The sequence below is a fragment of the Propithecus coquereli genome, unplaced genomic scaffold (assembly GCF_000956105.1).
Source record: "Propithecus coquereli isolate 6110/MARCELLA unplaced genomic scaffold, Pcoq_1.0 Scaffold243, whole genome shotgun sequence".
NCBI lineage: Eukaryota > Metazoa > Chordata > Mammalia > Primates > Indriidae > Propithecus > Propithecus coquereli.
In genome coordinates this window covers 31,879-56,908 of record NW_012147986.1, presented here as the reverse complement: position 1 = coordinate 56,908, position 25,030 = coordinate 31,879, and the positions used below count along the sequence as shown (strand labels likewise).

The following is a 25,030-nucleotide window of genomic DNA, read 5'->3' as shown; positions in this document are numbered from 1 at the left end:
TACATAAAATAATTCTGGAGTGACATAATGGTATTTATTTTCTCCTCAGTTTTCCTTAGTGCCTGTCCTTGTTTCTCTGACACATAGTAAATATTCATTAATTATTTGATAAATTATGTTATTAATAATTTTATCAACTGCCTTTTGATCTCCCTTCATTGTCTTTTAGCTTACCTTGGATCTATTTCATTGGGTCCATGTTCTTTTTTTTTTTAATTAACAAACTTTATTTTTAGAGCAGTTTTAGGTTTAGAGAAACACTGGAGAGAATGTACAGATTTCCCATCCACCTCCTTCTCCCCTCTTCCCTCACACAGTTTCCCCTATTATTAACATCTTGCAGTAGTGTAGTATGTTTGTTACAATTGATGAACCAATGGTGATCTGTTATTATTAACTAAAGTTCATAGTTTACATTAGGCTTCACTCTTTGTGTTGTACTGTAGGTTTTAACAAATTCGTAGTCATATTTTCATCATTACAATATCATGTAGAATAGTTACCCTGCCCTAAAAATTTATGCTCCACCTATTCATCCTTCCTCCAAACCTCTGGCAACCACTGTCTCTCTGTCTACTATCTCTATAGTTTTGCCTTTTCTATATTATCATATACTGGGAGTCAAATAGTATGTAGCCTTTTCAGCCTGGCTTCTTTCACTTATCAATATGCGTTTAAAGTTTCTCCCTATCTTTTCATGACTTGGCGGCTTTATTTTCTCTAGAGTGAGAATACAAATTATTTATTGACTACAATGGACAAACCTTCTTACAAAATAAATTCTTCCTCTTTCCTTTTTTTCTTTCTTCCTTTCTTTCACTTTCATGCTGTAGAATAGCATTCTCTTTTGTTTCACATTACCTGTCTGTCTCTGAACAGTTCTGTGGAAACCATTTATTTTCCCACAGGTAATGTGGCTGAATTCTCTTTGACTATTTTATTACTCATTTTTAAGATATTGTTTGAATTCCCTACCTAGGACATGAACTTAAGGGCTAATTGTGTGTGGTTTATATTTATTTTGCCCCTCAGAGCTTGGGGAAAAGCCAGGGAGGGAGTACGTGATTCTAAGACTCTGGACAACCTCATTAGGTGACATTTTTTTCTGCCATTGTTTTAAAACTCATAAACTGGTTTCTGCCGTACTAATTGTGGGGTAAGGAAAGTATCTAGTTCTGTGGGACATGCCGTTGAGGTTTTGTTCTTGTGCTTCTTTAGGGTGGTGGTGCAACTAAGATATTTAGGTGTAAGAGATTATTCCCCAGACATTTTTCTGATTTCTTTCAGGCCATAAAGGAGTATTTGGTTCATCTTCATTTTTTTTAAAACAGGGAAGTATGTCTCCAGTTGAGAAATTTGTCTCTTTCTCCTGGACCACTTATTGCTTCATTCCCCTTTTCTATCAAAAGTGGGATTAAGTGGGGTATTTAATTGACTCACCCTTCACCCTCTGATGATCCCTTGTAGAGGAAGAACTTTATGATAGCTCCTCAAATTTGGTCCCAGCCGTTTCTCCAGATAGCATTTCTGTAAGTTTGTAATATGAGTTGAGCCCTTTCCCTGGATTGTGAATATTCTTTTCACTTTTTGTTGTTTTTTGTTTGTATCTTTCGGTTATGGAAGAGAAGGTTCATTAAGCCTGTTTATTTTATAAAATCTATTCATCTGTTTTCTTAGTGTTTCTCTATTTCCTGTGTATTCAGTTCTCTCTTTCTGTGGGCTCCTTCCTCCCAACTGGAACCATGCTCCAGTTCATCCTCATCACAGACTGAGGAGGACTCGTGTTGGAAGAGCTTCTGTTGATGCTTCCACTGCCTTACATCTTTCTCTTTATTACCAAATATTTTTGTCGAAAAACAAGAACTTCTTTCTTTTATTGAGTATAGAGGTAAAAAAAAAAAATCAAAATGTAAAGAATTCAGACAATATAGACAACATAAAGACCCAGAAATTCACCTGTAATTCTCACCATCATGCAATAGTCATGATTAACATTTTCATATAACCTTCCAGGTTTATATTTTATGATTCACATACCTTGTTTTATTTTTTAAAATGGAATTATTCCATTTGATTTGATGCTCTTATTTCAGATTTTTTGTTTATTTTGAAACTCTTCACCTAGTATATCATAGATATCTTTCTGTGTCAAGTACAGATGTATGTAGTCATTTTTAATTGCTTTATGGGTTCCACTATATAAATATACTGTTAATCTAATTAGTTCCCTAATGACAGACATTTAATTTGTTTTAAATTTTTCTGTATCATTATCTATACTTTGATGAGCAGTCTTACTATATCTTTATGAATTTTTCTATTTCCTTGAGATACATTTCTAAACATAGAATTTCTGAATTAGCAAATATGCATATTAAAAATGTTTAGTCCATGCAGCTAAATTGTCCTCCTGAAAGGTCAAATCAATTATTTGCTCACTTTTTTCAGTATTTGCCAATAACATTCTTGTTCATGTTTGTCAATGTAATAGGCCAGAAATATGATACCTGTTCTGATTCACCTTTCTTTAATGACACCCACTGATTTATTGATTTTTATTAGAGACAGGTTGCACTCTGTTGTCTAGGCTAGAGTATAGTGGCATTGTCATAGCTCATTGCATCCTCAAACTCTTAGGGCTCAAGCAATCCTCCTGCCTCAGCCTCCTGGGTAGCTGGAACCACAGGCATGCACCACCATGCCTAAATAATTTTTCTATTTGTTGTAGAGATGGGGTCTTGCTATATTGCCCGGAGTGGTCTCTAACCCTTGGCCTCAAGCCATGCTCCTGCCTTGGCCACCACAAGTGCTGGGATTACAGGTGTGAGCCACTGTGCCTGGCCTTTTTATTTTCTATTGTGTGTTTTTGACCATTAATATTTTTTCTTTTCTGAACTGTCTTGTCTTTAACCCAGATTTCCTTAGATATGTTAATGCTTTTTTTCCCGAACTTATTTACCCAGGACATTTTTTACCTCATTGTACATTTGAGAATTTAAGAGTCAATATAAGGGAATAACTGCGGCTGCCTGCTTCTCCCTCCTGCCTATGATAATGCCATCTCTTTATTTGACTTGCTCTTTCTGTGCCTTTCTCTGCTCTGTCCAGTCTCCCCCTCGGTCTCTGCAGTCCATGCCCTCTTCTCACCCACTGCTGTCTTTGCACACTGCTTCTGTTCTTCTCTCTGCCTCTGTCTACCCAAGCATGTACACTTGAGCTCTGCACACCCCCACCCCTGTTCTGTCTCTTGTTCCCTCTGTCTCTGCTGTGTCTCCATTCTTCTTCTGATGACTCCTTCCCCCCACTTCCCTCCTGTTCTTGCTGTGTTTACCTCTATGCTTTTTTCAGCTGTTTCTTCTCCCCTCTCCCCTCCCCATCTCTTTTTCTTGGTATCTGGTTATGTTCTGGTGGGGAAGGAGAGATAGTTCACGACTTTTAGCACAAAAAGAGAAGTAAAAAGGTCAAGTTTCTCAGTTTTTGTTTATGTAGAAAATGCTGAAGATGATGAATGATTTCTCTGTATTTTTGACCTCTCCTTACTTACATTCGCCCACGTTTCCAGCAGCTGGGCGAATAAACAACACAAACTAACTACCAAACAGACCTTCATGAGAGAAGAAAATGAGAGCTTTATTAGTGTTCAGTTAAATATTTATCAGTGTTTCTTACATCTTTATAAAAAGACTGAGTTCGTATCAGTCCTTACAATCATGGCCATATGTGAAGAGAAATTACAATCAAAAGCAGTATCTTGGAACCCAAAGGATAAATTTCATTATATGTTAAGAGAAAAATCAAGATACAGAGCTATATATACATATTATAATCCCAAATATATGCACATATAATACATGTATAAATGTGTATACATATGACTGGAACATAATATATGTGTATATGTATATGAGACTGGAAAAAATAAGATATTAACAAATTATCCTAAAATTATAGATTATGAATTCTTATTTTATAATTTTCTGCTTTAATATTTTTTACTAGAAACATGTATGTTCTAATAAGAAACCATAAAAGTTGCTTTTGTTTAACATTAATAAAAGAGTGAGATAAGCCAGACTGATCAAATAATCACAAAATACAGTTTGTGAGCTGGGAAGGTGAACTCTCAAGCATCTCATTGATTTCTATTTTCTGCCTAAAAGACCATTTTAAACCTCTAATCTAGTCATAATGAATCCTACAAGTACAGTGAAAGAATAGGATTACAGAAGTATTATATATGCAGTTTCTGCACCAACATAAAGTAGAATTTTCTTCTAATTTTAGGTGCTGAGGGTTCAGTTAAATGTACTCCTCAGTTCACCACTTCTCTTTTTAAAATTTTATCCCCATATCCCATCCTCATTTCTGTCTCCCCATAGGCAGCTAGTCTTACTATATAAATATCTTTTGGGTTATATGAGTTCTTACAAAATGCATATTTTGCAAGTTTGCACGAATTTTTCAACTTATATAATGGCATACAGTTATTTTTCTAATATTCATTAGGTTTTGTATTTTTAAATTCCATCTGCATTGCTATAAGTACATCTAATCTAGGTTTCTCATCATTGTGTAATACTCCATGGAGTTTATCTACCAGTTTACCCATGCACTTACCTGTGACGGACACCCAGGCTGCTGTCAACTCCCCAGCACCACAAAACAGACAATGCATATCTTTGTCCATGTCCCCTTATGGACCTGTGTGAGACTATCTTTAGCATTTATACTCAGAAGTAGAATTCTTGGATCATAGGCTATATGTATACTTAATTTCCTACATTAGTACCAAATTGCTTTCCAGTCTGTGTTCCTACCTGCAATGTATGAAAGTCTCTATTTCCACTTCTCTGCCAATAATTTCTAGTTTTTGCCAGAAGTTAGGAAAATACATTACTATGGGAAGATGGATTTTTTTTTCTTTTTAATTAGATGCTACTTGTTTTGAGCATCCACTGTGACCCCACTCTGTAATTTCCAAAGGAAGAAAGAGCCTTTCAGAGACTTTGCTATGCTTTCAGCCAGAATGCATTTATTTGTTCATTCATCCAAATGTAACTATGATATAGAATGTGACAAAAGTACAGTAAGAATGGGATGCTTTAATAAGATTTTGTCAGATTTTGACATGTAGGTAAGAAAATATAGGAAGGATTTTAATTATAATATTATTAATAAGCTTGATCAAAATATCTATATAAAACATCATTCCCAAAAGACAGCATCCACAGTTGTTTGAAATACCTGTTCCTGGCAAAAATAAATAAAAGATTAGGAAAAAAATTTAGCTGGGAGCAGTGGCACACACCTGTAGCCCTACCTACTCCAGAGGCTGAGGCAGGAGCATCACTTGAGCCCTGGAGTTTGAGGTTGCAGTGAGCTACCTTTAGCCCCAGCAACAGAGGACCCAGTCTAAAAAAAAAAATTTTTTTTTAAAGTAACAAAACAAGCAAACAAGAAGTAATCACTAAAATGGAAAATATATAAATTAATAAATCAGTCTCTAAAATTGATCAATATAGCCAAGATCTGATTTTTCTTCTTTTGAGACAGAGTGTCACTGTTGCTTGAGCTAGAGTGCAGTGGCCGCAGCCTAGCTCACAGCAACCTCAAACTCCTGGGCTCAAGCAATTCTCCTGCCTCAGCCTCCCGAGTAGCTGATACTATAGGTGTGCGCCACCATACCTGCCTAATTTTTTCTATTTTTACTTGTGTGGCTAATTTCTTTCTATTTTTAGTAGAGACGGGGGTCTCGCTCTTGCTCAGGCAGGTCTTGAACTCCTGATCTCAAGCCATCTTCCCGTCTCGGCCTCCCAGACTGCTAGGATTACAGGCGTGAGCCACCACACCCAGCAAGATCTGATTCTTTTTAAAAGAGCAATAGACCACAATCTCTTCTTATTCTGACCAAGGAAAAAAGGATATCAACATTAGTAATATGGAAGAGTATAATCAATCACAGGCAAAGAGATGATTTTTTTAATTAAAAGATTACCATATGCAACTTTAGACTGAAATATTTTAAAATCTAGATTAAATGGATGATTTTCCAGGAAAATATAAATTTTAAAAATTGTCGGCCGGGCGCGGTGGCTCACGCCTGTAATCCTAGTACTCTGGGAGGCCGAGGCAGATGGACCGCTCAAGGTCAGGAGTTCGAGACCAGCCTGAGCAAGAGCGAGACCCCATCTTTACTAAAAATAGGAAGAAATTATCTGGACAACTAAAAAAATATATATATAGAAAAAATTAGCCGGGCATGGTGGCGCATGCCTGTAGTCCCAGCTACTCGGGAGGCTGAGGCAGGAGGATTGCTTGAGCCCAGGAGTTTGAGGTTGCTGTGAGCTAGGCTGACGCCACGGCACTCTAGCCCGGGCAACAGAGTGAGACTCTGTCTCAAAAAAAAAAAAAAAAATTGTCCAAGAAGTTTTAAAACTTAAATAGATCACTAATAAAAACTGGAGAACTATCAATTTTCTACAGCCCCTCCCCGCCCTCCCTGCCCCTAGCTATGTGCCCTCTGGAAATGTTGTACAAATGTATGAGAGTATGTGTTTCTCATCCCCTTGCCTACTCCAGGTAATATCAGTATTTTTGGTATTTGCTAATGCTTTAAAATACATTCTTTATTAGGTTTCAGATTTACCATTTACATTTCTTATTTTGAGAATTACCTTTTTATATCCTTGCCTTTTTTTCTCTGAAGATTTTTTCCTATTGCTTCTTAAGCGTCAATTATATTGCATTAATATTGCAATGGTATTGTTATAAACTCAGCTTCTTTATTCCGTGTTAAGAAAGATCTTTCGACCTCAAGAGTATAAAAAAAATTCTCCTGTTTTTCTTTTAATATTTTTGGGGGGGTAGGGAGGCAATGCATTTAAACTTTTAATCCACATGGAATTTATTTTATATATGTAGGTACAATTTTATTTCCAAATGGGTAGCCAGTTGCCAATAAAGATTTTTAAATAAGAAAGTAATATTCATAACTTATAAAAATCTAATGTTCATTTGTTAAGCTAGACTCCAGTCATTTGGACTTAGTAATTAATTGGCATGATTCTTTTGAAATTTCAATTTAAAACAACTGAAATAATGTGTGGGCCAGGTGTGGTGACTCACGCCTATAATTCTAGCACTCTGGGAGACCAAGGTGGGAGGATCACTTGAAGTTAGGAGATCGAGACCAACCTCAGTAAAAGCGAGACCCCGTCTCTACTAAAAATAGGAAAAATTATCCAGGCAACTAAATATAGAAACAAAAAAAATTAACGGGGCATGGTGGCGAGTGCCTGCAGTCCCAAGCTACTCAGGAGGCTGAGACAGGAGGATCGCTTGAGCCCAGGAGTTTGATGTTGCTATAAGCTAGGCTGCTGCCATGGCACTCTAGCCTGGACAACAGAGTAAGACTCTGTCTCAGAAAAAAAAAAAAAAAAAGTGTGGACACCTTGTCAAAATGGAAAAATCTTGAAGAAGAAACTGAGTGAAATATAAAGTTTTTATTAAACTTGAAGTTGGATCAGAACATCCAAATGAAAATATCTAACAAGCCAGGTGTATCTGACCTCACACGTATATCATGGGTTAAATAAAAATTTTAGAGTCATCCATGTAAAGGTGATCATATACGAAAGCCAAAAGGAAAGATATGCAAAGAAGAATGCATAGAAGAGAGAATGCAAAGAAGAAAAAAATATATAGGGCTATTTCCAGACTATAATTTTTCAAACCTGATAGAAAAACCTTTGGGACCCATGTCAGCTAGCTCTACTACCCTTCTTATGACTATTTGCCAACCTTTTAATTTTTCCCATGTGTTAATTGAGGATTTTAGCTCATGGTTCATTTTGCTATCTACTCCAAGCCCTGCCATTATCTGGGAAACTTTACAATCCTCTTTCTTGACCTCAGTTCTAATGAACATTGACCATAATGACTTACATTGCATTTTAGCCACCCAAAAACTCATAGAATTTTTGTCTATGAACAAAAATTCATAGTTTGAATTTTGACGTTACACGGAGTTGTTTCATCTCTGCAATCTTTACTCATTCATGCCCCAAAAGAAATTTTCTGAGGACCTATTATGCAGATACAATGCAGTCTTAATTTTCTGGGGGATATTTTTCATAGTTATATGGTATTAATAATTAACCATACTGGCAGAAATAGATGACAAGTTCTGATTTTCTAAAGGTGAATACTAGTTACCACCTGAGTTCCTACTTCTGCAAGCTTTTATCTTGTCTCTAGAAATTTAATATATGTCAAAATGTTATTTTTTAGACACTTTGTGATTGTGTCATCCCTTACTGGTTAGTAAATTTTATTGAAACTACAGTTGCCAGCTGATCTACACATTTCTAAAAACTTTTGACAAGAAAAGCCTCTTTTGGTGCCGTAGACTCTGTTTCTCATTTTGACTCTGACTGTCTTATCAGTATGTATCTCTGGTCCTAAACTTGAGTTGGCATAAAACCATTCCTCTAAAGGAAAATCATCTCCTATCTGGCACCTGGCTGGCTGAAAGCCAGCAGTAACAATCTTCCTATGTCAGGAATAGCCATGTAGGGTCATATAAAAACATAGCCTTTTTCCTATGCTGGATATATTTTCCTAAGCTCAGTTTCCACCTAAAAAGTAATTTTTTAATTGAAAAGCTTTTATTTCTGGGTCCATCTGATGTCTTTAATCAATAAATATGGGAATGAATCTCACCTAAATTTTAATTTATTTTCCAGTGTAAAATAAGGCATCAGCAGGTACATTTTCTTTCATAATAATATAAATTAAAACAGAAGCAGCCAGCCAGTATGTATCTTCTTCCCAGAATGTGCAACAGAAAGCTTAAACCATGGTAGCTGATAATGCCCGTTAACTTGTAGTCACTTAAGTCTACGTGTAAGCTCCGTTGCAGAGAACTGAGTGGGCTAATCCACACCCACGCCCTGAGGGATGATATCATTAGAAGAGATGCCTGAGACTCCCCATGGACTGAGGAAGGTGGACCGTTGTGGTTTACCAACAGCATCTGTAAATGAATTCAGAAAAAAAGAGAAAAGTTCTACCCCATGATGGGCCCTCAGCACAACTTGTTGGACACAAGTGTGGGCCTGTGCATTGTGATTCATGTTATGAATCTGGATGAAAGTCAACATGACATGCCATGATTTTGTGATTCTGACAGTTTGCACTTGGCTCTAGCTTTGGAGTGTAGTTCTCCATCACAGCTACAGCATCCAGTGCCCGTATTTTGGTTAGCATTATCTGTTCTTCATTATATGAAAGCAACACTTGTTCACCTTCCATTGTTCTTGTATACCTGATGCAGTAACACAGGAGATGCAGGACCATAGGGCATGATAAGCTTTTTTTCTCCAAACAAGACTTCATAGTCCACATTTATTTGTTTGCATACATGAATAAACACATTTATTTAATGGGTTTTGGTATATTCATAGAATTGTGCAGCCATCACCCTAATCTAATTTTAGAACGTTTCCAACACCCTCCAAAACAAAATCCTGTACACTTTAACAGTTAACGGTCAATCCTCATTTCCCCAACCTCCTACCTCTGTCCCAGCCTATGGGCAACCACTATTTAATTTCTGTCTCTGCAGATATGCCTATTCTAGACATTTTTTATAAATGTAATCACACAATATGTAGTTGTTTGTGACTGGCTTCTTTCACTTAACATAATGTTTTCAAGATTCATCTACATCATAGTGTGTGCTCATTCCTTTTAATGGCCAAATAATATTATATACTACATTTTATTTATCCATTCATCAGTTCATGGACATTTGGGTGGTTTCTATTTTTTGGCTGTTATGAACAAAACTGTTCTGAACATTTATGTACAAGTTTTTGTGTGGGCGTATGTTCTCATTTCTCTCGGATATATACCTAAGAGTGGACTTGCTGAATCATATGATAACTCTCTGTTTAACTATTTGAGGAACTGCCAGACTGTTTTCCAAAGCACCTGCACCGTTACACAGTCCCACCAGCAATGTATGAGGATTTCAATTTCTCCGCATCCTAATAAACACTAGTTTTTGCCTTTGCTGTTGATTGTCACCATCCTAGGGGGCTGAATAAATACATTTTGTTGAGAGGGAATTTATTTTTAAATGATTACTTTTTTTTTTTTTTTTGAGACAGAGTCTGGCTCTGTTGCCCTGGCTAGAGTGCTGTGGCGTCAGCCTAGCTCACAGCAACCTCAAACTCCTGGGCTCAAGCAATCATCCTGCCTCAGCCTCCCAGGTAGCTGGGACTACAGGCACGCGCCACCATGCCCGGCTAATTTTTTTTTTCTATTTTTAGTTGTTTGGCCAATTTCTTTCTATTTTTAGTAGAGACGGGGTCTCGCTCTTGCTCAGGCTGGTCTCGAACTCCTGAGCTAAGAACGACCCGCCCACCTCGGCCTCCCTGACTTTTTTATAGGCAGGAATTACTAAATCAGAAAGGATTTGAACTAAAAACAGAAACACACACAACAAGCCTCCTCATTTAATCCAATGTAATCGTGTATTTTTCACACCCTGTGGTGCATACCATGACCGGTTGTATACTTTGGAACTACAGGAAGTTCACAGAATCTCGGGCTTGGAAGGGGCCATGGGAGTGCTGTGACCCTACCCACTCCCACCACATTAGTATTTTTTTTTTTTTTTTTTGAGAAAGAGTCTCACTCTCTTGCCTGGGCTAAAGTGGCCCACATTGGTATTTTTGCATCTGCACCAAAGGGGCCTCTGCCTCAGCAGCTCTACCTCTCACTGCTCATGGGGTGGCTCGTTCCATCTGTCTAAGGCTCCAGTTATCCAAGCCTTTAACTTATAAAGATCCAAAATCTCTTTGCAGTGGAATTCCTGGCTCTGTTCCTGGAACTGCTCTGTGAAGGCATAGGAAAGAGATCTCGTCCTCTCCCTCTCAGGCCCTCATTTCATTCCCTGAAGTGTTTTCTCTCAAGTCTTCACTCTTTCAACCATCCCGCCCATGTCAAGGTTTCCAGTCCCCTTTCTGAATTTGGTAGCTTTCCTAGGTCTAAATTTGTTGCTAACCTATTACTAAACATGTCCCTTTGAGCATGTGCTTCAGGTGGTCAGGGCACATTGACAAAACCAGCTTACCACCTTCCTTTCAGTGATTAGAGCATTTCTGTGACCTGACACGTCTAACTGCTGTTGAACTCATTAAATCTTCATTGCCACAGCCTTCCTCACAAGTTTTTATGTGTGTGTTTATTCTCATTTCTTAAACTGGTAATATAACCACATGATACAAAATTCAGTGTGTATAAAAGAATATTTGGTAAAGAGTATTCTTCCTACTGCTGTCCCCCAGGCACCCAGCTGTCCTTCCCAGAGGCAGTGATGCCAGTTTCTTGCATATCTCTACAGACATTTTTTTAAAAACAGCTTTATTGAAGTATGATTTACATACTGTAAAATTCATGCATTCCAAATGCACAGTTATTTTTAGTAAATTTATAGAGTTGTGCAATCATTACCACAATCCAATTTTAGAACATTTCTGTCTCCACAAAAAGGTCCCTTGTGCCTGTTTGTAGTCAATTCATATTCCCAGCCCCAAGCAACACTCATCTGCTTTCTGCCTCATCTGGACATTTCAAGTAAATAGCATCATATAATATATGGTCTTTAACATCTGGCTTCTTTTGTTTGACATAATGATCTCAAGCTTCATCCACATTGTACTATGTATCAGTAGTTTTTTTTTATTGCTGAATAGTATTCCATTGAGTGGATATACCACATTTTATCAGTTTATAGACATTTGGGTTATTTCGATTTTGGGGGTAATATTAATGCTGCTATTAACATTTGTACAGAAGTTTTTGTGTAGGAATGCATTTTCATTTGGGGGGGTATTAACCTAGGAGTGGAATTGCTGGATCATGTGGTAAGTTTATGTTTAACTTTTTAAGAAATTGCCAAGTGTTTTCCCAGTGGCTGCATCATTACATTCCCACCTGCAATGTGTGAAAGTTTCAGTTTCTCCACCTCCTTGTCAACACCTTGCTGTTTTCCATCCTTTTGGTTATAACCATCCTAGTGAGTGTGAAGTGGTATCTCATTGTGATTTTAATTTGAATTTCCCTAATGACTGATCATATTGAACGCCTTTTCCTGTACTTATTGGCCACTCATATCTTCTTTGATGAAATGTCTATCCAAATCTTTTGCCCATTTTTAAATTAGGTTATTTGTCTTCCTACTGAATTTTAAGGGTTCTTTATATATTCTGGTTATAAGTCCTATATCAGATGTATGATTTGCAAATGATTTCTCCCAGTCTGTGGCTTGACATTTTCATTTAAAACAGTGTCCTCTGAAGTACAAATGGTTTTAATATAGTAATGACAAAGCCCAATTTTAAATGTTTTTCTTTCATGAATCACACCTTTGGTGTTATATTTTATAACTGTTTGCCTAACCAAAGTGACAAAGATTTTACAATTGCCCCTACTGAACGTCTTCATGTTTGATTGAGCCCATCATTCCTGTTATCATTTGGGATCCTGACAGCCACTCAGGCATTCCTAGATAAGCATTGTATGGAAATTCTCCTGCTTTCCATATCTCCAAGACATTGATATATAAAATGTTAAGAAATAGCCAGAGCCAAACCCAGTGACTGGCACACAGTAGGTGCTTAGGAAATGTCGCATGTCAGAGGCAAGATGTACCACTCAGTAAAGGCCTCTCTCCATTTTGAAATAATATTTGGGTAAGGGTGGTTCAATCAGTTATGGTTCTACCATAACTATTACTATCCAACCCATATAACTTCACCTTGCCTTAAACATGCCATGAGATGCTTTCTTACTCTGTTAAAATTTAGGTGTACTCACATTCTTTTGTTCTGCCAGTCAAGTGACCAAATATCTACTAGGAAAAACAAGGCTAACCTGTCAGGGCTTGTTCTGCCTGCCTATCTGAGCGCTGGCTGAAATTTGCAAATCTTTCCTTCGATCTCTAATTCCTTGCAAATTATCAGATTGATGATCCATCCTAAATTATACAGGTCAACTCACCAGTCTGCAATGTTTACCTTTCTGAAAATTAAAACATTTCCTGTCTTCAAATGTCTAACATAGCTCCTCCTCTCCAGGATTCTGTTACAAGTTTCCTGAGGGCCCTGGAATATAGTTTATCTTATTCAAAGAAGCAGATATGCTAAGTTTCCTCTCCTTACTTGAGCTTGAATTCACCTCAACCAAACTTGCTTAAATAGAAAATCACCTGGCATTTATTCAAAATATAGATGCCCAGACCCCTCCCCTGGAGATTCTAACTCATTGTTCTGAGTTAGCCCGTTCCCAGGAGATCTTTATGATGAGCAAGTTTGAGAAATACTGTTTTATATAATAGTATTTCATACTACAAAATTACATCAAAATTATTTGCAGGTATCAATTCAGAATGCCCTTCTGAAGATGCACCAGACTAATGTTTGGCTAGCATCTTCTTCAGAGTTTTTCCAAGCCCTGAGAATATACCCAGCCTCTTTTTGTCTTACGGTCTTGCAACAGCTCAGGCCCTATCCAACTACCAATACCATTCTCCTCCTCCGCACAGATACATGGCAGCATGTTCACATTGTTTCAGGCTTCCTCCAGCTGCATTTTAGCAATTTGAATCGGGTAAGAAAGGGCTCCTGGGGACCTGTGGACTCACTTCTGCTGTGAGTTAGCTGTGCCATTGATTGCAGGTAACCATAACAAGATCTCTTTTATTTTTCCAGGTGGCAAACCATATGATTTCTTCTGACTCTATTTCATCTTCTGCCAATAGCTTCTTGAGCTCGAACTCTACTATTTGCAATAAGCAAAATGTGCACATGTTAAACAAGGGTGTACAAGCAGGTAAATTTTTTGAAGTCAAACTTTTCCATTGAAATAAAAATGGCTCTTAAACATATAAGATACTTAACCTCACTCATAATAAAGGAAATTAAGATTAAAACTGTATCCAACTGCTATTTTTCACCTATCAGATTGGCAAAATTCAAGTTTGATGGCAAGTTGTGGGCAAGAGTGTAGGGAAATGGGTACCGTCATATATTCTAGTAGGAGTCTAAGTTGGTACATTGTGAAAGGCAGTTTGACAGTTCCTGTCTAAATTACTTTGACCCAGCATTTTTGTTTGTGCAGTTTGTCCTATAGATATATTGCACAGATGTGGAATTTAGCCTATGAATATATATGTATGTGCAAAATGACAAATGTACAAAATTAACCATTGAAGTGTTATTTGCTGTAGCAGAAAATTAAAGTCAACTTAGATGTCCATCAATATTTAACGCTTGATTAAATTATTGTACATCCATATAGTGAGATCCTATATAGAATGAGGAAGCTCTCTCTGTACTAATATGGAGAGAACTCCAAGATATAAATTTTTTTTTTAAATCAAGGTACAGAGCAGTATATAGCATACTACTGCATTTATTTTTAAAAAAGACAAAGAAGAGGCCAGGCGCGGGTGGCTCACGCCTGTAATCCCAGCACTCTGGGAGGCCGAGGTGGGCGGATCGTTTGAGCCCAGCCTGAGCTCCAGCCTGAGCAAGAGCGAGACCCCGTCTCTACTAAAAATAGAAAGAAATTAATCGGACAGCTAAAACTATATAGAAAAAATTAGCCGGGCATGGTGGCACATGCCTGTAGTCCCAGCTACCTGGGAGGCTGAGACAGTAGGATCGCTTGAGCCCAGGAGTTTGAGGTTGCTGTGAGCTAGGCTGAAACCATGACACTCTAGCCCAGGCAACAGAGTGAGATTCTGTCTCAAAAAAAAAAAAAAAAAAAAAAGACAAAGAAGGGAAGAGAATTGCTCGAATGTGCAAAAAAACTTCTTGGGAATCACGTGGGATTGTGAACAGAGTGAATAGAGAACAGGAGTGAGAAGGAAGCTTTTCGGTTTATACTTTTCTATACCTTTTGATTTTATAAAACAAAAGTAAATAAACTGCCCTCTTGATATTTTTCTCCCCTTCAAGTCTTGTCTTTACCTCTATCAACCTCTTCTTTACCTGGGTGACGGCCAATAGGACTATCAGTGTTTATTTTCTTTCTCACTTGGGATGAGAGCTAAAATGCCTTACCCTCTGAACCTATATTAGTTCTTCTTTCCCCCTAATATCTAAAGTGACTTAGATACAAAAAACCTTCTTTTCTTTCCCCCTCTGCCTCTTCCTCCCTCCCTCTCTTCTTCTTTTCCACTTTCTCTCCTTCCCCCCCTCCACCCCAAAGGCAGTATATTTTTGAAGCATTAGAAAGAGTTCACTTCTGGCTTGAATAGACCTGTCAACTAAGCCTCCAGGCTGCTTCCAGAGATATCTGTGATCTTTCCCCTCAGGTAACTTGGAGATTGTGAATGGTACCAAAAAACACACTCGAGATGTTGGGATGACTTTCCCAACTCCAAGTTCTAGCGAGGCTATATTAGAAGAGGACAGTGATGTGACTTCTTGGTCAGAGGAAAAAAATGAAGAGAAAATTCTCTTTACCAGTTATCCTGAGGACAAAAAGTTAAAGAAGAGCAAGCAGACTTCCTGTGAAGGTCGGTTTCCAATTTCAGATTTTGTAGCAGAAAAACTAGTAAATTTCAAGTCTCTTGAAATGCTAAGATTCTTTGTGTCTAAATGACTATGTTGCCTCCACGTACCCCCAGCCACCACCTTGACAAGTTGTCAGAGTATCTAGCACCACAGCTGGAGTCATATACCTACAGTTAAGCAGGACTTAGTGGCACCCTGATGGCCTCTGACAGCCAAGTCCCCCGAGAGTCTATATTATGTGCGTGTGTTTGATGAGAGTTGGATGAGCTGTAAAAAATGAAAAAATCTTTTTTCCTTCTTAAAAATATTTCCTGTAGGAGTTTCATGGTTTGTTCCTGTGGAAAATGTGAAGTCTGGATCTAAGAAGGAAAACCTGCCCAAGATTTTTGGCCCTGGTATCTCCTGGTTTGAACCCATAACCAAAACCAAACCCTGGAGGGAGCCACTGCGGGAGCAGAACTGGCAAGGGCAGCGCACCGACTGTCGGGAGTCACTGGCAGGCCCAGGCAGAGAACCCCTGAAGCCATTCGTGAGAGCAACCCTGCAGGTGCAGTGACGCTGAATAAACTTTAGCCCTATATTTAGGGAGAAGAAGGACGAAGCACAAAGAAGTTGCGTCTGTAACTTGGCATGCTAAGGTTTAGTCATGTGACCCTCTTCTCTCCCTAGCACCTCCGCAGTTCATCTGTTTTCATTGCATAAGGGCTTGGTTTCCCATTCTTAATCAAAGATTGCCTTGCTCTTAGCCATTCTAAATAGTCACCCTCAGGATTTGAGGATAAGGCAATAGAAGGGAGGATGTTTCGGCTCAGTTTATCGGGTTTATAGGTACCTGCATGTGGAGTGCCTAGTGGCCTGATGTTTGTGTCAGCCTTATGTATGTTCCTCCATTTATATAACTGCTATTCCTGCTTAACACAGGATTTAAAAGGCACCAGGTCTCTTCTTAATGTCTCTTGGGGGATAAAGGAAATATTATTTGATGATGTATTTGAACAGAAATTTAAAGTAGCACAGTGGGCAGAGCTCTATCCCTTCGACATTTGGGAGAGTTGTGATTGCCCACAGTCTTAGTTCTGGACTTATTCCAAAGCATTTGTTTGAGTCCTTCGATCTCCCTGCTGGAGCTCTCCCCTGCAGAGAGGTGTCAGAGTATTCTTCAACTCTAGATATTTTCTGAGCATTAGGAACAGGCTGTCCAAACTTGTTGGGCAGGGGTTGTTTTTCTAGGCTCTTGGAGAGCAGACTGCTTCATTAATGTGAGGTCTGGGTTTTTTCTCCTCCTTAGGAATCACTTCAGCTTCACAGACCTGACTTCATCTCACGCTCTGGGGAGCGGATAAAGCGCCTGAAGTTAGTAGTCCAGGAGAGGAAGCTGCAGAGCATGTTACAGAGCGAGCGGGATGCGCTGTTCAACACTCAGAGAGAATGGCAGGGCTGCCGGAATCCTGTGCACCTGCTGCCCAAGAGAGGTACACCTGCTTGTCCACTTTCCTATCAGTGTAATACAGAAGGCAAGGTCTGCCACTGTGCTATGGAGCGCTGCTAAATGCCAGGCCAGTTACGTGCACAGGAAGTAGCTGTTTGCTTGCCAGGACTCCAGTCTTCCTTAGCTAGCAGAACCTGACTGACTTTTCTCTCAGCACTTTTGTGATCCAAGTAAGCCCAGTTACTCTAGCCCTGTCACTGTATTTTAAAAACAAGAGTGTGTAGGGGCCAGGCACGGTAGCTCATGCCTGTAACCCCAGCACTTTGGGAAACTGCGGCAGGGGGATAGCTTGAAGCCAGGAGTTCAAGACCAGCCTGGGCAACACATCAAGATTCCGTCTCTACAAAAAAAATTGAAAAATCAGGCCAGGCGCAGTGGCTCACACCTTTAATCCTAACACTTGGGAGGCCAAGGCAGGAGAATTGCTTGAGGCTAGGAATTTGAGGTCAGCCAAAGCAAGAATGAGACTCTGTCTCTACAAAAAACAGAAAAATTAGCTGGGCATGGTGGCACACATCTGTAGTCCCAGCCACTAGGGAGGCTGAGGCAGGAGAATCACTTGAACCTAGGAGTTTGAGGTTGTAGTGAGCTGTGATGATGCCACTGCACTCTAGCCCAAGAAACAGAGCGAGACCCTGTCTCAGAAACAAAACCCAGCTGGGTGCGGTGGAGTGCGCACCTCTAGTCCTAGCTACTGGGGAGGCTGAGGTGAGAGAATCACTTGAGCCCAGGAGTTCAAGGTTATAGTGAGCTGTGATCACACCACCGCATTCCAGCCTGGGCAATGGAGTGAGATGCTGTCTCTAAGAACAAACAAAAGTGTACAATGAGAAGGGCTTTTTTATAAACTAGCTCTGTGTCCGTGAGCAAGTTACTTCCAAAAGTATAATTTTTTTCCTCTAAAGATGGGGCCAATTCCAGGCTTGCCTACCTCACAGGATAGTAAGAATAATAATAATAAGCACTCACGTAGCCTTTCTGTCTTGCCCAGACACTGTTCTCATTTAATGTTTACAACACCTCTCAAAGGTAGATGCTATTAATACCCCTATTTAATAGTGAGAAAACTGAAACAAATAGAGATTAAGTTCCTTGCCCAAGATTACATACCTAATAAATAAAACAGCTAGGATTTGAACCCAGGTGGGCTGGCTCCAGAGTATGTGTTTTTAACAATTATGCTAAGTTTAAGATCTCAATAAAATAATGTATGAAAGCTGTGAAAACTGTAAATCACTACCTAATGCTTTCATCACAACCTTACCTATAAACTTGTCAGTTTTTCAATTCAAACTGTCTAGTCTGTGCTGCAGAGAGTTATGTCTCGGGAGGCCTTAGACTGCTGTTTTGGGCACCCTAGTCTAACCGTAGCCCTGGCCTTGGCCTTGGTCATTGCTCACCACCCAGCCCAGGGTAGGAGCACAAAGTCCTAGCAGCTCCCTCTCACACCCTTTCTTGTTGTTATTCACTGAAAACCCCTCTTCTCTTGCTTAGTCTTCCTGGCTGCCCAGAAGAACAGGCCTATTGGGAAGAAGGAAATGATTCAGAGGTCTAAACGGTAAGACCAAAAGAACAAGAGTAATTATAAAAGTATGAATTAGGCCACCAAGTGGTAAGGAGCTCTGGCTTGCCCCCAGAATAAAGGCATCGTGCTGAAGTTCAAACATGATAAGAAAGTTATGAAAGTAGTTTCTCACCTATGACACTAAAAAAGACAAAAAATAACAGATCATGGTATGAATGACTCATATACAAAAGATCAAAAGAATCCTGATAATTTGCATGCCTTAGTCAGGCTCTTCTTTATTAGAAAACTAAATATAAACAAAGAATATTTTGAAATAAAATTAAATGTTTATTTGGGGCGGCCATACCCTTTATCTTAGCAGTCCCTTTCTAGAAATTTATCCAAGAGAGTGAGATATAATGGAGCGCTCTCCAAGACACATAAAGTTAAACTTCAAAAAATAATCAAGTTTCAGAAGCATGTGTGTACTTCATTTGTGGTCTTTAAAATGAATTATTTGTACTTAAATAGATGTGAATACTTTTATATACATAGAATATTTCTGGAAGACAAAAAAACTGATAATAGTGGTTGCCTTTGGGCAAAAGAACTGAGTGGCTGGGTACAGAAGTGGGAGATTTTTTACCTTTTTATACTTTTTGAATTTTGTGCCATTGCAAGCATTAGCTAGTCTTAATTAATTAATTTAACATATGCATATATTGATCATGAGAATGCCATGGAATAACTAAGTTAAGGGTTTTTTAGGGGTTCTTTGCAGACTTACTTTATTTAATAAGAGCAGTTGTATAGTTGGCATAGTACTTCTGAAGTAATGAAGATACAAACAATTTATCTTGTATAATTTAAGAATCCCTCCTGAAACCTTTTTTTACTCTCCATTTAGTAAACCCGCATAGGTAATTCAAAGGAATGCTTTAATCCACTGATTCTCAGAGAGTAGTCCGTGGACCCCTGGAGGTTCCTGAGACTCTTCCAGGGGATTTGCAAGGTCAAAACTAATTTCAAAATAATACTGGAACGTTATGTGCCTTTTTCACTGTGTTGACGTTTGTATTGATAATGCAAAAGCAGCAGGGAGGAGCGAAACCGCTGGTGCCTGAACACTATCCGCAACAGTGACGCCAAACGGTATGAGCCTAGCAGGCATGCACCCTTCACAGCTCCCCGCCAGGAGTGTGACGGCAGCACAGTGGAAGCAGCATAGACAAGTGCACCCAGCACTTCTGCTGCGGGCCAAAATGTGACGGCTGTCTCAAGGAAAACACTTACGCCATGGTTTGCACAGTGAACTGAAATAGCTGCTTTTTTCATGGAACACTGGTTTTACTTGAAAGAATAACTGACAGATAAACCGATTATTCCAACTTGAGCATGTAGAAGGCATTTTCTTAAAAATGAAGAAATGAGTCTGTCACTTCAGGGAAAACAGCTGCCAGTATTTGTTGCCAAAGAGAAAATTCGCACTTTCAAGCAAATAGTGGAATTCTAGAAAACTTGCATTTACCACCATGAGCTTGACAACTTCCCAGCACTTAGACTTTTCTGATAAGATCAGCAGTGACATTAACAAATGTGATGATTTTCATGTGATATAAGTAAATTTGCCAACGTTCAGAAGATCTGCATAACTCATTGGACGAGGATTTTCCAAATGATTGTTGCATGATAATCAGGCATAGATAAAAGGTCCCCTCAAAGCACAAGATAGACTATCGGATTTTTATGTAACAGAGTGTAAAAAGTTCATTGAAGCTGGCGGTGGTGGTGAGCACCTGCAGTCCCTGCTACTTGGGAGGCTGCGGTGGGAGGATTGCTTGAGCCCAGGAGTTCGATGCCACAGTAAGCTGTGATCACGCCTGTGAAAAAAGAAACTACTGCTTGTCAAGTTTTGTAGCATCAAGGATGATCAACAGTTATCTGAAAAGAATATTAAAATGCTCTCTTTTCCAGCTATGTGTATGTATCAGCCAGATTTTTAATGTATGCTTTAACCAGAACAACATCTGATGACAGAAGCAGATATTAATGTAAGAGTCTACCTGTTTTCTATTAAACCAGACATCAAAGAGTTTTGCAACAAATGGAAAACAGTGCCACTCTTCTCACTAAAATTTTTTTGTTTTGGGAAACATCTTTATTTTTCATTTAAAAAATAGGTTACTATGTTAGCATATAACAGGCTTATTGTTATTTTAAGTGAATTTAAAATAGGTATTTTTAAATTTTTTAGTTTTAATTTTTAATATGGTATCAATAAATAAAATCCACATTGGGTTCCTCAAGTTTTAGGAGTGTGAAGATGTCCAGAAAATTTGAGAATCGTTGCTTCATTCTAACTATGTCATAAAATTTAATTAGGAGAAATTATACAGTGGCAGCTGTATTGTGTGGCAGCTAATTACAGTCTCACCTTAGTCAGCGATAGGAGCCCTTGCTGTAAGGGACCATGAAGCTTGCCTACAGGAAGACAGGCAGGGCATCTTCTATAAGATATCAGTTCTTTCAATCATAAATATACTTATAGAAGTGGGTTAAGTACCCATCTTCTGGAGAGACTTGAGCTTTAAACTGATACATTTTCATTAGAGTGCTTCTATTCAATTTTACTTCTCATCTGGCCCCTTTTCAAGGAAGTGATTCACTTACATCTGAGACTCATTGACTTGAATGGGATCTTAAATATCATCTAGTCATCCTTAATTTTTTAGGTAACTGCAACCCAGAGAGGGGAAGAAACCCAGCAACTTAAGGTCAGAGCTGGGGTCAGAGCCTGGTGTTTGGGCTTCCATCTACTACTCCTTTAACTGTGTCTTACTGAGGATTCGTGTCTCCAGAGCTTCTATTACTCATCATCTTTTCTCATCACCTACCTACAGCAAAGATGTTTAAAGGTTCTGGTGAGAAGAAAAGATTTGGAGAGGAGAGAACTCTTTTATCTGGAAGCATTTCATTCCCATATGTCCTTCAAGGGATTCCTTTACCTTCTCTGATCTATTTCCTACAGAGTCTCTGCATCATTTTCAATGATTTTTTTTCCAGATTATGGAAAACTTTAGAAAATAAAGAGAAAAGTAGAAAGAAGAAAATGAATATCACTTATAATCCTTCCATCTAAACATACCTAACACTAGTCCTGTTTCTGGCGGGAGGTGTGGGAGTTTTGCAGAGACCTGTATAAAACATGCTTTTTTTGCCAAATTGTTGATCGTACTACATATACAGGTTTGTGTCTTGTTTTATTTACTCAACATTATATTGTGAAATTTTTCCCATGTCATTAAAAATTCTTGAAACATCTTTTCTTATGCTTTGTTTTAATTCTGTTATATTCTATAATCTGTTTAACTGTTCTTTTATTGGAAATTTAGATTGTTTCCCATTAAAGTGTATTTATCAAATGCACATTTGATTGTGTACCTCTCAACTTAAAATCAGTGACACCCAACCCCTGATAGGAGAAAGCCCAAGTTTTTCACGTGGCTGCAAACCCTCCACAGCCCGCCTCACCCCCACCCCACCTCCTTCCCACCTGTTCCCTGACATGCCTCCCTGTGAAGCCTTGACTCCATTTTTACCAACATTCATTTTCCCTAATTGAACTCATTTTCCCTTTCCCCCTCCTCCTATTCCCTCTCTGCTCCTAATTTATCTAAATACCCAACTCACACCTAACCACCTCTCTGAAGTCTCTCCTGACCTCCATCCATCAGAATGTTTTTTCTTCTCCCATAACTTCTCCTGTAGCATTTTGTAAATATGACACCATTTTAGTTCTTTCCCTTAATTTTTCTTGTGTTTAAAAATACAATAGCAATACTTGTTCGTTATCTTATATTGAAACAATACCTGTTTGCACATAGAGTGGAAAGCAGAAGTTCACCTCTGCCCCTATTATCCCACTCCTTTTCCGGAAGTAACCACTATTAGCAGGATTTTATGTTTTTATTTGTCTGTCTCCCCTTCCAGATTGTGAGCCCAGGCCAGGGTCTCTGTGTCCATGTGTCTAAGGGCCTATCTGGAGGGATGAATGCCTGTAAAGCAGGAGAGCTTAGGCAGGGATGGGGAGAGGAGATCATGTGCCTCTGCACCCTGGTAACCTCCCCGCTTTCTGTCTTTCTACTGGTGCCATTTCTAAGGATTTACGAACAGCTTCCAGAAATACGGAAAAAGAGAGAAGAGGAGAAGAGGAGATCAGAATATAAGTCATACCGACTGCGAGCCCAGCTATATAAAAAGGTCAGTCAGTCCTCTGTCTAGAGCAGGGTGGATCAGTTTTGTCAAGAGAAAGAAATGGAGAGAAACACACTGACCTGTTTGAGCATTCACTCAGAATTAACCGTGCTTGAGGGTGAACTTAAACTCAAATGCGCTGGACTAGTGCTGAAATGTGAAAGCTACGGCACTGTGTTTAGATTTCAAATCAAGTGTAGCTCCTCAGCCTTGATTGTGGAAGGCACTTTCCATGAATACATTTGTAATGAACCAAATTTCACACAAAAGAATCAATTCATACATCTTGGTGGAAATGTCCAAAATACCAAACTTGTTAGATTTACATTTCAGAGTCCCAGATGATGATTTTTGCCCTTCATGAGTAAGTCAGATACCTCTAGAACTGTTAAAATAAACTGGAAAATGTCGGAGTGTGGCATAAGAGTTGTCAGCTTGGTGGGATCAGAGGCCTCCGAGCTGCCACCACTTCCTGCCTATGTCCCCAGTGAAGTCAGTGGTGCTGCGGGTCCAAGAACTTCACTCAGCAGACGTCTTGCTGCCAGTTAATTCCCTGAGAAACCAGAATGGCTACTGTGTCTGAAGGGCCATATCCTTCACTGTTCTTGTGTCCTTTCCAGCCCCCTCACTACACCTCAGAGGACTCTGAAAGTCAGAAACCAAAAGACCAGTTCATCCCAGACTGATGTGGGGAACTTTCTGGAACACACCCCAGAACCTGGGCCCACTGCCTCAGGTGGGGAGGCCCCGGCACTGCCCGGCCTGCCTGGTGTGTCAGCATCACAAGGCCAGGCCTCTCACTGTACTTGTGTGTTTGCGAACTGAGGTATTGATTAGTCTGTCAGGATTATAAATTATTTGTATCTGCATAGAAATAATAGATATCGATTATAGATCATCTTTCCCAAACCTTCCTGGATGTATTTTTTGTATAATTACCATAGTTTCTGTAGCTGAGTAAAATAAACAAGATCTGGGTGGCTCGGGTTCTCCTAGCTACGTGGGAGGAGTGGCGTCTGCTCTGATGACAAGAGCACCTAACTTCTTTCCTGCCTTTCTTTTCTTCCACAGAAAGTGACCAATCAACTCCTGGGGAGAAAAGTTCCCTGGGACTGACATAAGATTATTTTCCTCAGAGCCTTGGAATTCTATTTTATGAACCTGGAGAAGCACAATTCTTACTTTTATGAGTCTGGTTTAATAAAGCTTACTCTTTGTCCTTGTGTAATTTAGAAATAGTGACTTCTAAGGAGTCTGGGGCAGAGTGGTAATTAAAATTACTGATGGTTTGGGAGCAATACTTTCTCCACAGTGGCCTTGCTGTGTATTACAATGATATTTTCTCTTCATTTTAGCCAAGACTGAGTCCCTTTTGTATGTGTTTTTTATACTTTTAGAAAATAAATAACTTTTGATCGACTGATAGTAAGCATTTCTTTCCCATCTGGAGAGGTGCAGGAACTGAGCATTGTCTCCCCTGAGGTGTCTAAACCCATCAATGGAGGGAAATGGGCTCTTAGAATGAAATGTGGCCTTTCTCTTTAGAAACACAGTGCGCCGTGGTGAGAGCCATGTCGTGGGCTTTGCGGAGAGGGTGTCTGGATAGGGAACCCCTGGGGTCCAGAGCCTCCTTTCAGCCTCACTCCAGCGGCCCCAGGGACTGGCGTGGCAGGCTGGGAAGAAAGGACACCAGCCTTGCTTGGTGGATCTTCCTCCACGCACCCTCTTGTTTTTAGGATTGATGCGCCGGACTCTGCATCTTCACCCATGAACCAACATTTATAACCTAGAGAACAACTTCTGAAAAAGATGAGTTAATAAATGAGATATTACACATAAAGCACTTAATCCAGAGCCTTGATCAAAATGTAACGAGATTTTTTTTCCTGAGGCCTGGAACAGCAGCAAAGGCCAAAAGTGAGGGAGGAAGGTGCTAAGCAACCTCACTGTAAGGTCAGTGAACCCCCAGCAGTGGGGGCCAGCCGCCTCCCCAGGAGGCTTCCTGAGAGGCTGGATCGAAGAGCAGGCCCTGCCCCAGCACAGTTCAGAGCTTTCAGATGGTGCCACTTAGGCTCCTTCCTGATCCCGGAAGCAAGCGTGAAGAGGGTGCCTGGAAAACAGCCCGCGGTGCGCAAGGTCCTCCTAGTTCTTCCCTTTCTCGCTGGGTAAGGTAGTTAACCACCGCAGGCC

At 39.5% G+C, this 25,030-nt stretch overlaps 1 protein-coding gene across 1 annotated transcript in view; it reads left to right on the top strand.

The window, feature by feature from the left end:
• ALMS1 (Alstrom syndrome protein 1) overlaps positions 1 to 24,064 on the top strand; it is a 172,005-nt gene extending 147,941 nt beyond the window's left edge. Inside the window, exons 19-25 of the mRNA XM_012646415.1 lie at positions 13,779 to 13,899; positions 15,389 to 15,592; positions 15,908 to 16,137; positions 16,879 to 17,062; positions 18,574 to 18,637; positions 22,747 to 22,846; positions 23,912 to 24,064. Coding sequence (XP_012501869.1) covers positions 13,779 to 13,899; positions 15,389 to 15,592; positions 15,908 to 16,137; positions 16,879 to 17,062; positions 18,574 to 18,637; positions 22,747 to 22,846; positions 23,912 to 23,956 — 948 coding nt within the window. The 3' untranslated portion in view covers positions 23,957 to 24,064. The remainder of the gene's footprint in view (positions 1 to 13,778; positions 13,900 to 15,388; positions 15,593 to 15,907; positions 16,138 to 16,878; positions 17,063 to 18,573; positions 18,638 to 22,746; positions 22,847 to 23,911) is intronic.
• Positions 24,065 to 25,030: the final 966 nt, after the last annotated feature.